Genomic DNA, 15,468 nt, shown 5'->3' on the forward strand with positions numbered 1-15,468 from the left:
CGCAAAAAGGTAATTGCGTATGCCTCTAGACAGTTGAAAAAGCACGAGGAAAATTATACAACTCATGACCTAGAGTTAGGAGCCATAATTTTTGCCCTTAAGATTTGGAGACATTATCTATACGGAAGTAAGTTTACTATCTATACAGATCATAAAAGTTTAAGGTATATATTTGGGCAAAAAGAGTTAAACATGAGGCAAAGAAGGCGGATGGAAATCCTAAGTAATTACGACTGTGATATTCAATATCACGAAGGGAAAGCGAACGTAGTAGCAGATGCCTTAAGTCGTAAGTATCATGAAAAGCAAAAACGAGTCCGTGCTCTTCGGTTAAATATACAATTAGATTTAATGGAACAATTAAAGAAAGTTCAAGGAACGGCAATCAAGGACGATGCCGAAGGAATGAAAGGTTACTTAAAGGAACTAGAACAAGGAAAGGATGGAATTTGGAGATTCCACAAAAAAACGAATTTGGGTACCTAAGCAGGGAGAATTAAGAAATAAAATTCTAGAAGAAGCACATAAATCTAGGTATACTGTACATCCAGGAAGATGTACCAAGATTTAAGAAATAATTTCTGGTGGATAGGAATGAAAAAGGACATAGCTGAATATGTAACCAAGTGTCTTACTTGTTCGCAAGTTAAGGCCGAACACCAGAAACCTTCAGGACTACTACAACAGTTAGAAATGCCTGTATGGAAATGGGAACTCATAACAATGGACTTTGTTACTAAGTTACCCAAAACCAGAAAAAGGTAATGATGCTATTTGGGTAATTGTGGATCGATTAACCAAATCAGCTCATTTTCTACCAATGAAGGAAACCTTTAACATGGAAAGGTTAGCCAAGTTGTATGTAGATGAAGTAGTATCCTTACATGGAGTCCCACTCTCCATTGTATCGGATAGAGATAGTCGTTTCACTTCCCGTTTATGGACAAGTTTCCAGGAAGCAATGGGAACCCGACTCAATTTAAGTACTGCATATCATCCTCAAATAGACGGACAAAGTGAAAGGACGATACAAACCCTAGAAGACATGCTCCGAGCATGTATAATTGATTTTGGTGGTAATTGGGATAGCCATTTACCATTAATTGAATTCTCCTATAACAATAGTTATCATTCAAGCATCGAAGCTGCTCCATTCGAAGCACTGTATGGACGCAAGTGCAGAACTCCCGTTTGTTGGGCAGAAATAGGAGAAAGTCAATTATCAGGCCCAGAGATTGTGCAAGAAACCACTGACAAAATAACACAAATCAAGGAAAGACTGAAAACTGCTAGAGATCGTCAGAAAAGCTATGCAGACAATCGCCACAAGCCACTAGACTTTCAGGTAGGAGACAAAGTACTCTTGAAAGTTTCTCCTTGGAAAGGAGTGGTACGATTTGGTAAGAAAGGAAAACTGAGTCCAAGATATGTTGGACCATTCCCAGTGATCCAACGAATAGGACCCGTAGCTTATTGTTTACAACTACCAGAAGAATTAGCTGGAGTACATGATGTGTTTCATGTATCCAATCTCAAGAAATGTCTATCAGACGAATCCCTGGTAGTACCTCTTCAAGATATAGAGGTAAATAAAAAGCTGAAGTTCGTAGAGAAGCCCTTACAAATAGAAGACCGGAAGATCAAGTTTCTCAAACACAAACGACTAGTGCTAGTGAAAGTCAAATGGGAATCCAGGAGAGGACCAGAGTACACTTGGGAACTGGAATCAGAGATGAAGCGAAAGTACCCTCATCTATTTCAGTAAATCTCGAGGACGAGATTTTTCTAAAGGTGGGGAGGATGTAACAACTGTCACTAAAATCAATAATTAGGACGATAATTAGTCAAAAAGAAAACCTTAATTGAGACACCCAAGTAATTCTGCATTAGCCCTAAAATTTTCAGAACAATCGGAATCAGGATCAGGGCCCCTAAAACTCAAGGGGGGCAAACCCTAGTTGAATAATTATCTAAATTATACGTTGCTTAAAGCTGATTGGCCAAAATAGTTGATTCATGCAAGCTAGTCCCGAGCCTAGGCAGCCTATAATTAGACTGCTTAGCTTACGGACCGTAAGGGGTCAGGCATACGGTCCGTAAGGGAGTCCCAAAAATTAGTATAAATAGCCGACCTTGGGACTTCCCTTCTGCCTTTAGAACGACGTTTATACCTTCTGTGTACGTCGAGTTATACTCAAAACAGTCCCCAACACACACACGAATCACGAGGTGCTGCCGCAATCAGGGTAATAACTCGATCGCTATTACGATTCAACATCCGATCGATTATACTATCCAACGATTGTCTGAGTGCTGCTCAAATTGAGCTGATACTTTGTTATTCATTGTGATTACGACTTGAATGTTTGAGTGCTGTTCGAATTCGGACTATGCTCTGTCATTCGTTGCGAATCCATTGAATTATTAAGTATTGCACTTATTAATTGTCGTGAGGGTTTAATCTCGTGAATTGACGTAACTGCTGAATTAGTTACTAACCCGTTTGTGTGTGCATTTTATTTAAATTAGGTTAATCACAGGCAAATCAGTAAGGCTTAAACTCTGCTCGTAAAATCTGCAATGTGAGTCATTCTCTTTTTATCAACTGTTTTACAAAACTCCAAATTATTTTCAAAGTTATAATTACAGGGATTAAATCTATGTAATCACCAAATTACAGCTGGTATGTGGGGTTTTGTATACATTACTTATTTCCCGTCACACTTGGACAACGAGTTAGCCAAGGGGTGATCTGACCACAGTCACAGACACCATTTGGACAACGAGATAGCCAATGGGTAGTCGAGTGACAAGTACTGTGGGTAGTTGGTTTGATATCAGAAACATTGTAATTCCCCTTAATACTGTAAATTATAACAAATGCGTCGTTTTTATAAACTGAATGATTCACTCAGTATTTCCCCGTTGACAAAACCGTTTTCAAACATGTTTCAGGTGATCTGTTGTGAGCAAGGAAAAGTGCCGTGGAGCACTCTCAGCTTAGAAAAGTGGCTCAATGTAAATAAATAAAAGAAACATGTTTTGAAAAATAAAGATTTCCCTGAGAAATCACATTATTGTAAATTACGGGAATTTATCCCTAAATTATGAAACGGGCAGTTTAAATTATTGAAAGATCCTGTTTTAAAAGTCTTCCGCCGTCGCCTAAATTAAATACCCCGGGATTTCTATCCCGCGGCTCCTGAAACGGGTCAAACCGGGTCGGGGGCCGTGACAACTACCATTGTTTTTCAAAAAATGTTTTTTAATATACAAAAACTAGCGATTTTTAACAAAAAAAATTGTGTGTTTTTTTTGGTTTTTTTAGTTAATTTTCGAGTTTTCGCGTTAAAAGTGGTTTTCATTTGAACCATCCCCTATATATATATATATATATATATATATATATATATATATATATATATATATATATATATATATATATATATATATTGGATTGCAGATTTTGTCCTTTTTATCTTTATACCTTCTTTCAGGCGATGTCCTTTGTCTTTGAAATTAGCGAGTTTTATACTTTATGTTTTCAAATCATTCATGTTATGTCCTTTGTGCCTAACGTAGTTAACTTTCTCTGTTAAATCTAATCATCCTGGACCTTGCTTTAATCAGAGTTACAATGGTGAAGACCATGACATTCTTAAATTGCAACAGTAAAGCATCCAAACTATTCAGCAACAATTAATTCCTCTCCCTCTCAACCACCTACTGCCAGCACCACCACCCACCCCTTACAACCAGCCACCACCACCACCTGACCATCGCAACCCCCCCCCCCCCCTCAACCCCTCTCCACCACCACCACCACCAACAATCGACACCATCAACCATCAAGAACCACCACTGTCTCCGCCGCACCACTGCTCCACCTACCGCCATCAAAGTAGATGCACCAACCACCATCATCTCTGGCGAACAAAAACAAAACACAAAACCCTAGATTGCAAATCCGTTAACATAGAAACAACAACAAAACACGAAACCCTAAAACCATTATCTTTAGTTTTGGGTTATTCGAAAGACAAACAAGAGGTGGTTTTTTTCAATTTGCAGATTGATTTGAAGGCTTGAATCGGAAGTTAATTTGGATTTTATTTGTGAGGCTGTGAATTGATGATGGCTTTTTTTTCAATTTGTAGATTTGTATGAATGCATGAGATGTTTATGTCTTAGATCTCATGATATGATGCAAATTTGGGTTTTATTTGTGAGGCTGTAAATTGAGTGTGAAATCTTAGGTTTTAATGGGGATGTTAATCTGGGTTTAGTTATTGATCGAAGTCATAATTTTTATGCTTAGTCGGATTTATGGTGGTGTTGGAAGAACATGATGGTGGAAGGAGGTAGTTGTATAGAGGAAGATCAGAGAGATAAAGAATGGATGTTTGTTTAATGAAAGAGAGAGATAAATGATATATAACATTTTTTTTCTTTTATATGTATTTTTAAAGAATAGGGTGAAAAGACAATTTTACCCTCATGTGCATTGCATATGACCACATTTGACAGAAAAATCTAACTGAGTTAGAGTTAAAGGACATAATGTGCAGAATTTTAAAACATTAAGTACAAAAATCGTCAATTTTAAAGATAAAGGACACCGCCTAAAATTGGGTATAAAAATAAAAGACAAAACGTGCAATTCACTATATATATATATATATATATATATATATATATTCTCTTCCTTATTATATAATATTGTGAAATAATAATTTAACTAAATCTAATTTAGATTATTAAATTAAAAATGTGTATAACACTATAAAACAATATTAAATAATAATTCTTTTATACACATTATTAAGATACTCAAAAAAAAAATAACACGAGCAAGAAAGTATCGACAATTTGATCTGAACATACCAACTTCATTATATTAAATATTTTATTTGGATAAAAACAATAATAAAATATCAAATAAAATGTAAAAATACTTATAATATTACTATTACTAATGTTATAATTTAGGACACTAAATAATTGAATTATCAAATTATCTTTGTAATATAATTTGATAGTCATGTTGGCGTAATACACACGTTTATTTAAATCGAGTAATACACAGGATTTGTAAAAACATAATTTTTTTTATTAAGTTTATATAACATTACATTTATGCAACTCGTGTAATACACAAGTATTTAACGTAGTATATATGTATAGTGGAGAAATCAAATGAGTAAAAAAAATGTCTTGTAAGAAAAGAAAGAATAAGTTAAAACAAATAAGAATGGACCATTTAATTTTTATATTTAAGGTTATTGTAAGGCATATGAATAAATTTACACTATTATTTAATTTATTCTATTCTCCTAAACAGGGCCGGCCCAATCCTAAGTATTTTGAGGTTTGGGCTTTAGGCCTCTAAATCAATAAGGCCTTTAACTTAAAAAAATTACATATAATATTTGTGTTGGGCTCAAGTTATCTTTATACATATAAAACTACAAAAAAAATAAATAAATTAACTTCGTCTATAATAAACCTTTAAGTTTATTTTGCCGGTCCTAAGCCAGTGTAAAAGAGGGATTTTCTCAAATAGTGTTTCTTTTCTTTGGAAAAGAGGCCTCGAGTTTTTAATTCACTTTAGGCCACCAAAATGGTTGAGCCGGCTTTACTCCTAAATTAGCTAATGACGTCAAACTAACAACTCTTTTTTTCAAAATGTATTCTTTCAAAATAAGCTTAATTTACGGTTTAGAATAAATATCAAAATGTGTAGAATAAATTGCAAGATAAATGTTGAAAGAGTTTTGATATGTCTAGATTATATGTTGGATAAATATCATTATGAGTAAGATAAATTCGATATGCGTGTAATGTATTGCTTTTCACTAATTAACTAAAAAGGGATTAACGGGAGGAGAGGTAAGTTAATTATTTGTTATTATTTTATCCTTTGTTTTTTCTCTTCTCATATTAGGTTTTTTTCTCACTTTATATATATATATATATATATATATATATATATATATATATATATATATATAGTGGAAGTTTCGAATGAGAAAAAATTCTTTGTAAAAAGAAAAATAAAAAAGTTTCAAACAATAAGAATGATTAAATTTGTTTCATTTAATATTTGTACATAATGGCATTGTAAGGGTATATTGGTAAAGTTACATCAATCACTAATTTATAGTCTTCCTGCATAATAGTTAACTACATTAACTTTGTAATTTATTTTTAAAATATATTTTTTTTTCAAAAAAAATTTAGAGTGTAGGATAAATTACGAGCTGTGTAGGATAAACTGTATGGTAAATTTTGACATGTGTAGTATAAACAATTCGATAATGTGTAGGATAAAATTTTATGTGTGTGGAATAAAATGAAATTGACTAATTTATAGAGAGAATAATTAACATAAGGAGCTATAAACCATTTAATGTTTCATCATTATACCATTTTCTTCTTTTCTTTATAAATTGATTTTATTCTCATTTGATCCTCCCCTATATATGTATGTGTGTTTGTGGAAGAGTTAAAACAGGAACTAAATCGAGTTGTGAGAACTCGTTGGAACTCGACTTCCTATTATTTTTTCAAAAAGAAAATTCACCAAAATTTATAGAAAGTACATTTACAAGAAAAAAAATCATAAGGTGCTTTTGTCAGTGGGTAGTTCCACTCAAACTTATCTGTTACAGTGATTTTTACCACCGTAAATGAAACTTATATGTTAAAAAAAAACTGGCTCGTAAATGTTTTTTGAATTTTTTTCATATGTGTCTCTGTTAGATATTACTCTACCTATGTGAAAAATATGGTTAAAAAACTCACACAAGCAGTCGAGTGGTTTTCATTTGAAACACTTGAAAGTATCTCTCTTTCTCTCTCTATATATAAACACTACCAATTATCTATTTAATTTTAGACAATGAGGGTTGAAATTTGTTGTTATGAGACTGAATTCTAGTGTTTGTTTTTGTTGACTTGAGATTATTTCATTTTTATTTATATTTATAAAATGCGGTTATGGGCATACCTTTGGAAAAAAAAAAGTTAGTCAAATTTAATATGGAGACATATATATGCTCCAATGAGAGGCCCCCCAATTCGGTTGTGTTGTTGAGAGACCATTGGAGTTTTCAGGATAAAGAAGACAAATTTGCCATTATGTAAGCTATAGGCATTATACAATATATTCAAATAGTGATTGACCCTTTTAAATCAAATCGAAATACATTGATACTTAATTTAATAAGAGTTGTTCTATTTCTACACCTCTATAATCTTATTTTTACATCCCTATTTGTATACGGGCCGTATATAATTATACGGGCCGTATAGAATGTTTATGCACAGAATTTAATGAGTGCAATGTTTATGCACAGAATTTAATGAGTGGAATGTTTTTTTTGTTTTTATATGTATACGAGCCGTATATTATATACGGGTCGTATACATACATGCATATTGTTTCGAAGGTTGGACAGGGGTTTTTAGTTTTGAAATCTGTATACGGGCCGTATAATGTTATACGACCCGTATAGCCCGTATAGAAAGGTTAATTTTTTGTTGAAATCGGGAAACCGTTTGTTGTATATATCGGATTATGTTAGGAGTTTGTAGTTAAACGTATTTATTATGTTTAATAAGTTTCTTCTTTGTAAAACTATAAATATGTATAGAAAACTTAATTTTTTGTTGCAATCGGGAAACCGTTTAATAAATTTTGAAAATTTTAAAATAGTGTTCTATATATCGCATTATGTTACGAATTTGTAGTTAAACGTATTTATTATGTTTCATAGGTTTCAACTTTGAAAAACGATAAATATGTATAGAATAGTTAATTTTTTGTTGCAATCGGGAAACCGTTTAATAAGTTTTGTAAATTTTAAAATAGTATTGTATATATCGGATTATGTTACGAGTTTCTAGTTAAACGTATTTATAATGTTTAGTAAGTTTCCAGTATGTAAAACGATAAATATGTGATATGATTATGATAAACTACGACAACAATTATTAAACAAACAAGTTAACATCTAAACATAAGATTAATATTTATAATGTTTTACATCTAAAACAAAAAAAAGATAAACTTTTACAAAGTTTCAAACATAAAATAACAAAAAAAAAATAATAATAATACAAAAAGCAGCTACGGCGGTGGTGGTGGTGGTGGTGGTGCTGCGCCAGCTCGTGGAGGTAGGGGCGCGACAGAATGCATAGCCACAATCGCCTCGACCATCCACCGTACATCCTCTCTCACTGCAGCTAAATCCCCTCTGACTGCAGCTAAATCCCCTCTGACAGCAGCTACATCCGACTCGACCTGAACGAGTCTCTCCTCCACCCCTGGTGGAGGCATCACACGCTGTCTCACGCTGCGTCGAACGTACGGGCGATCACCCCGTAACTCCTCCGCAGCTACATGTGATCGATCGCCAGCATGACCGACCCCCTCTCCGTCGCCTCCATCTCCCTCCCTCTTGCCACCCTCTCCATCGTCTCCCTCCTCATCACCACCCTCTCCATGGGGTCCCTCACCCACACCATAAGCCCAAACCAGCTGCCCTCCCTCAAGCTCGCGAGCCAAACCCATCGATAGGGCTGTGTCCCTCCCAACCCTGTCAAGCTGGCGTGTTAGGGTCATATCACTTGCCACCTGCGGGGACAGGAGGCGAAAGAAACCCTTCGCCAGACGGGTGACGAAGGCCCCATAGCTGATGTGGGAAGAGGGTCGCTTAAAAGCGTAGTCGGCGAGATATGCGGCCAACTTGTACGCCAAGTTGGCCCTCCAGCCGCTAAGTAAGTCGTGCAAGAAGAATAGGTCATTTTGGGTGACCCATTCCCTGCTATCATGACGACCGGCGATCGTCACGGCGATACACCGATGTAGGTATCGGTGTAACGGGTCGTAAAGATCAGTCGCCCGTGCCTTCGGGGATCGCTGATTCGGTTTCGAGAACTCCCTGAACCCAATAGTGCGCCAATACGGCCACAACACGTCAGTGGACGTGCTGACTGGCGCATCAAAAAATGCGCGGGACCTTGAGTCCTCCTGTGAGTACAGACCCAAGGCAACAGCGAACTGAGGAAGTGTCATCCTCTGACTCTTGCCGCAAATAGTAAAAGCTACGGCCTCTGTCGTCAAAAAATGCTGAAAACCCCCACCCCGGGTGTCCGTAAATGAAAAGGTAGATAAAAACTCTAAAGTAATCTCCCTGTGGGCCCGCTCTGCGGCGGCATCAAATAAGCGGTCCCACGGGGAGTTAGCTGACATGAGCTCCCGGACCCGACCGATCGCTCCAATATCGGTAAAAAACTGAAAACCTATGGTCCGAGGCGCATCCAGCACCATCTCCCGTAATTTGCCCAAAACCCTATAGGCAACCGTACCTCGGGGGATATCTCTAAGAAACTGCCCCGTCTCAGTAAAATCGGGCACAACCTCCTCCTCCTGTCGACATCCCCGTCCGCGTCCACGTCCACGGCCCCGACCCTGAACCTCACCCTGACCTCGACCTCTACGGGCCGCACCAGCTGCTGATGACTCATTCATATACGCTCGTAAAATGTTTGAATATTCAACAAGTATACGACCGTATATAAAATATACGTTCGTATAATGTTTGAATATTCAAACAGGTATACGACCGTATATAAATATACGATCGTATAATGTTTGAATATTCAAAGGTTATACGAGCGTATATAATGTATACGATCGACAAACCTTTGATTATTCAAGTGTATACGGTCGTATAAAGTGTATACGATCGTATACAGTTTGAATATTCAAACATTATACGATCGTATACAATTTATACGACCGTATACACTTGAATAATCAGTTACAATTTTCTGTTTCAAATTTTTTTTTCAAATTGAATTATACAATCGTAATCGTTATGCCTATCTACGCTTTATTATACAAGACCATAATCTAACATGTTACGAAATTTGAAAGTTTACTATACGAAAACGTACCGTATAGGAAGAATGAGAAGAAAACGCCAAAAACGCCGAAGAACGCTGTCCAAGAACGATCCGAGAGAAAACCGAGAGAATTTTTTGTGGAATGTTGAGGCCGTATGGTGGAAATGAGGTCGTATAAAACTTATACGATCTTTTTTCCTTTGTATACGGGCCGTATAAAAGTATACGACTCGTATACAGTAATTTAATTTATTTTAATTCTGTCGTATACTTAATATACGATCACGGTATACGAGGCGTATATTTTTATACGGCCCGTATACAATTCAGTATTTTTCATTTTTTTTTCAATTACTATATGCGGAACTGACGAAAATACGGTCGGTATGCGTTAACGTTGATTCGTTTAAACGTTTTTTCAAATTCAATTTCAACAAGTTGCCAAAACATTTATATAACGTGTATGTTGATCATTACAAATTGTCAAAACATGTAAATAACATTTTATATTCATAGGGAACCTATATCTATGTAATCCCTGGTCCTATATTCATCAACGATCGTATTATATTGGTCAATACGTTCCTTGTAATAGTGATACCAACTTTCTGCTGGCGTATTCCGTGTCGGTTGTCGCCAGTATCCTGATGGGGTTGGCATTGGATATTCCCCTTCTAATCTGACGTGAATAAAATGGTTCATGTGTACATGTACAAGCGCGACTGTTCGATGCGGAATAATTTCTTCGGCTGTTTTGAACATGGGAAAAAATGAAGCACAACCAAGGTCACTTAATAAGAGACAAATGACATTCCACCGGTTTGCTATCAGAAGCCCCGTGAATGGCATTTGTATCCACTTATGTCGAGGTGCTCCGTCTATATGGTCGGACCAAACTAATGATTCCAGAACATGTTGATACCCAACTTCATTTATGTTTTTCCAAAATTCGTGAAACCGGTTGCATTCACCATGAAGATGTTGCCGTATGAACGGCCACTCCCACTCTTTAAGCGATAAGCCGACCGCTATAGATCGAAACCCACAATTACCATCACCCTGCACATTTTGTATGTGACTGAAGTGTGGATAGAAGCACGGTGGAATGTACTTTTTGAAGTGCAAGAACATATTAACTTGTCCGACAGGCAGCAAAGGTAAGTCTGGTGGCTCTTCCTTTGATTTTGCGACCTTGTTTTTCGTTTTTGAATTCTTAGGGCCTTTCACAATCTCACCGAAGAACATAGGTGTTTCAGTACAATAACTTTGTGACTCGACAAACGAGCTATGCCTGGTAGGTTTGATCGTTGACTCTTGTGTGCCAAACCCATCTTGTGAATCACTATACTGGTCCTGCGTTGTAAAAAAGTTGTGTCTAGAAGGCTCCGTAAACGAATCATCCTTCCTTTGTTGCTGAGCTTTTAAAGTTGGACGACCCCGTGTGTTTTTTTGCACAACTGGTTGTTTAAGCTTCGTCTTATTGAGTTGTACCAACTCCTTCATCTTTTGAATCAAGTTTTTCTTGAGTTCTCTCGGCTGAGCACTTAAATGTTGTTTGAGAAGCGCAAATTCGCCGTCTAAGTCGAAAGAGTCCACCTTGCTCGGTTCCACTATGGAGTCCAAATTTAACTTTCTCCAAAAAGGGTCTATCAACTCCAACGGGATCATTTCACCTAAGAAACATATCAACAAACAACATAAAACGTCAATAAGATTTTGCGTGATGAAAGGCTATGATTATAAAATGTGGTTGGTCGAATAATGTATTACCATTCGTTGTATACGGTTCCAACCGACACGCGCATGGCAACCCACAGGTTGTATACAAACGGCACGCGCATGTACGGTTATATAACATTAATTTTTCTATTTCATTTACTTCATCTGATATCAACTCTAGGCAGGCATGTGGAACCTTCTTTAGTAGGAGATTAAATATTGGTTTGTTATGATGACCCAATGTTCGGCTCCTGCTTGTTTCAATGTTGCCTTTGATTTCTGTCACCTGGTTTCTTATGAGCTTATTGATAAGTGGTACCACTTTCTCTAGGGTGTAATTAGAATCGCCTAGGTACTGCTTCAAAAGGGCATGTTGACCCTCTGCCCTGTTCGTTGTACGTTGACCGAAGTTCAGATGTTGGTCGCTCCAGAACGAAACAAACCGGTCTCTATATGGTTGTAACCAGATTGAATCCAAATAGTTCATAATCTCTGTAATCAAAGTCAAGTGCAGTTAAGACAAGTCAAATAAATACGATTATTAAACAAAAATTATATAAAACTTACCGTCGGTTTTTTTGCGTGGCAAGTTTGATCGTATTCGCTCGTACCAGTAGTTGTAGTCATGATCGGTCGTTGAGTTAATTAGCTCGCCCCACTTGAAAAGAAACCTAGCCCATTTATCATCTGTTTTAAAGCTTTTCCTGCAATGTTTGAAGATGTTTTGCTGTATGTGCCACCTACACAATGAATGTCTAGCCCTGGGAAACACGGTTGCACATGCGTTCATTAGGGCGCGATCTCTATCCGTTACTGTTACACGGGGTTCCATAACACTGTCTAATGAGTGTTTCAAGCTCTGTAGAACCCATGTGAAGTTTTCCTGTTTCTCGTTGCTTACGAACGCATGAGCAATGCAAAACGACATCAACGTGGATGTAACGCCGATAATCTGGACTAGCGGCATTTTGTACCGATTCTTCTTGTAGGTGGCGTCTATAAGCAACACATGCGGGAAGGCGCGCCACAACATGTTCGACTCCGGGTGGATGAAGAAAACATCCTCGACCCGTTCGCCGTTTTGAGATGTTCTATGGTAAAAAACAAACCCAACCTTCCCCAACCGGTCGAAAAGTATCTGCATTGGAGTCTCGCCGACTTGTTCCATTCGACCCAATTTGGCCCGAGCGTTGTATATGGTGTTTCTTGTTGAGACATTATGGGGGTTCTGTTCTTTAATGGCAGCAAGAATGTCTCGTGGTTTTATGTTCTGATGCGTCATTTGCTCCACCGTCCTCTCTTCTGATGGAGTCAGCCTCATTAGGGACGGATGACCCTCTGGATACAGAAATGGTTCGTGGTTATGTTTAGCTTCATCAACCTTTAGATCCCAATAACCTAACCTCTTTTTGTATGCCCCGATCAGTTGGAACTTGCAACCGGTTTTCCTGGTCCCGCTGCGTCTAACCGTGGCTGTTGATTTGTACTCGCCGGCACAATCGCACGTAAGCCAGATTTTTAACGGTTGACCGCTACCCTGTTTATCGTAGATGGTGCGTTTGGTGACGAGGGCGTAGCCATTTACGCGTTCAACGTCTCTACACCACTCTACCAATTCATCCATGCTAGCAAATTCCTAACGAAAACACTTATATGTGTCAATTAATGATTAACCAATCGGTTTAGCTTTAGTATAAACGGGTTCGGGTCAGTTTCAGGTTGAACCTGCGAACCCGTTTGGGTTAACGGGTCGGGTTCGGGTAACATGGTCGGGTTGGCGGCTTGACCCGTTACACATTTTTCGGGTTCTTATGTATGGTACGATTTTCGGGTTCTTATGTATGGTACGATTTTCGGGTTCGGGTCGAGTTCGGGTTTGTGTAAAATTTTCAGGTTCAGGTCGGGTTGAACCCACCAACCCGCGAACACGACCCGTTGAGCAACCCTAATCTAAGGTTTTAATATAAACAATATCAAACGTAAAAACACTAAAATAGTTAACGTACAACAAATAAACGTATAATTAAATGTTATACCTTCTTGTTTTGAAACTCACTATGTTCCTGGTCAGCATTTGGACCCTCCGGCGGTCCATCACTTATGGGAGGAGACTGAGAACTATCAGTCGGTGGTCCAAAACTAACAGGAGGGGCTTCAAAATTAACCGGGTGTTGCGATGGATAATAACTAGCATAATTAGGCTGAATTGCATCCAAACCCCAAGTATCCTGACCTACATCAGACGCAAGAATGGGATCGAACGGAGCATTCAGATCAAACATGCCCGCTTTGTTATCTTCATTGTTATCATAACTCCCCTGATTCGCCTCGTTATCAAACACATTAAAAAAATTACCCCAACCAGACACTATAGCGTAAATAATTTGAATACAGAGAAAAATAGAAGAAACGAATAGAAGTTGAATGAAAATGAATGAAATTATTGTCGTTTATATAGAGAATTTTACGGAATATTACATCGTTTCAAATGATTAACACGCGAATCGAGGAATCTAACGTCGAATCAAATAACTCGCACGAATATCGAGGAATCTAACGTCTAATCATATAAATCGCACGAGAATCGAGGAATATAACATCGAATCAGAGAATCTTACGTCTACTCGCACGTGAATCAAGGAATAATGCGTCGCGTCAAATAGTAATAAAACAATAAAATAAAGGAAATTCATAGTATACGAGCCGTATAGATATATACGACCCGTATAAAGTAGTCGTATAATATATATACGACCACAGTATCATCCTATTCTAACATGGTTTATACTGGCCGTATAAGGTTATACGGCCCGTATAGAATAAAGTGAACCGACAAAGGCTGTTATACGGCCGTATAAACCATGTTAGAATAAGATGATACCATGTGGATTTATTAGGACCCTTTAATAAATAGTTGAAATAAAATATATGTTCACAGCAGTGGTAGATCCAATATATTTTTACGAGGGTCGAAATTTTTAAGATCTTTTATCAATAACAAAAGATATAAAATAATGTTTTGGCCCTGTTAGAGTCGAGTCAAAACGTAATGAACCATAAACTCATATTCTATATAATACAATCAGTGTGAACTAGGGATGAGCAAATACCGATCCCGTCCCGATCCCGTCCCGATACCGATAATTCCGATCCCGGAATTTCATGAATACTTGATACCGATACCGAAACATGTCGGTTCGGTATGGTATCGGTATTTTGAGGGTAAAAGTCGGTATTTTACCGATACCGTATAGAACCGATACCGAAAAAACCAAAATATGGATACCGTTTCCGATACCAAAACATGTCGGGATCGGGATTATCGGTATCGGGATCGGATCGGTATTTTATACCATTTGCTCATGCCTACTGTGAACAATGTTTGGCTTGACTTTTTTTGTCTTGTTTGTTCTTTTATATGTTTGTATATTTTTACCCTTCAAGTTTTAGCATTGACATGTTCAACCCTTAAATTTCTTAAAGACTTTGTAGTCATGTTTTACGTGGATCCGAATAGGAACATTGAATGCTACAAAGTGAGATTGGTTGCAAAGGGCTACACATAGAAAGAGGAAAATTGAATATCAAGATACTTTCTCTTGTCTCTCGTAAAGATTCATTAAGGATCATTATGGCCCGAGTAGCTAATTTCAATTTAGACCTGCATCAGATGGACGTTAAAACGGCTTTCTGTAACGGATACTTGGACAAAGATGTGTACATAAAACAAGCTGAAGGTCAAGAACATCTATTCTATAAGTTGAAGAAATCCATATACAGGTTAAAAGAAGCATCACGTCAATGGTATCTCAAGTTTGATAAAGTCATGAAGAAACA

At 37.3% G+C, this 15,468-nt stretch overlaps 1 protein-coding gene across 1 annotated transcript; it reads right to left on the reverse strand.

Annotated features, from left to right (window-relative positions):
• Window positions 1–10,422: 10,422 nt before the first annotated feature.
• On the reverse strand, window positions 10,423–13,913 carry LOC110920212 (PKS-NRPS hybrid synthetase CHGG_01239-like). The gene is made up of 4 exons (XM_022164436.1): window positions 13,668–13,913; window positions 12,199–13,267; window positions 11,683–12,123; window positions 10,423–11,585 (listed from the first exon to the last, which is right to left on the reverse strand). Exons 1-4 carry the CDS (start codon window positions 13,911–13,913, stop codon window positions 10,423–10,425), a joined length of 2,919 nt encoding a protein of 972 aa, XP_022020128.1.
• Between the last annotated feature and the right edge of the window lie 1,555 nt (window positions 13,914–15,468).

This window comes from Helianthus annuus, chromosome 16, assembly GCF_002127325.2.
Source record: "Helianthus annuus cultivar XRQ/B chromosome 16, HanXRQr2.0-SUNRISE, whole genome shotgun sequence".
Lineage (NCBI taxonomy): Eukaryota > Viridiplantae > Streptophyta > Magnoliopsida > Asterales > Asteraceae > Helianthus > Helianthus annuus.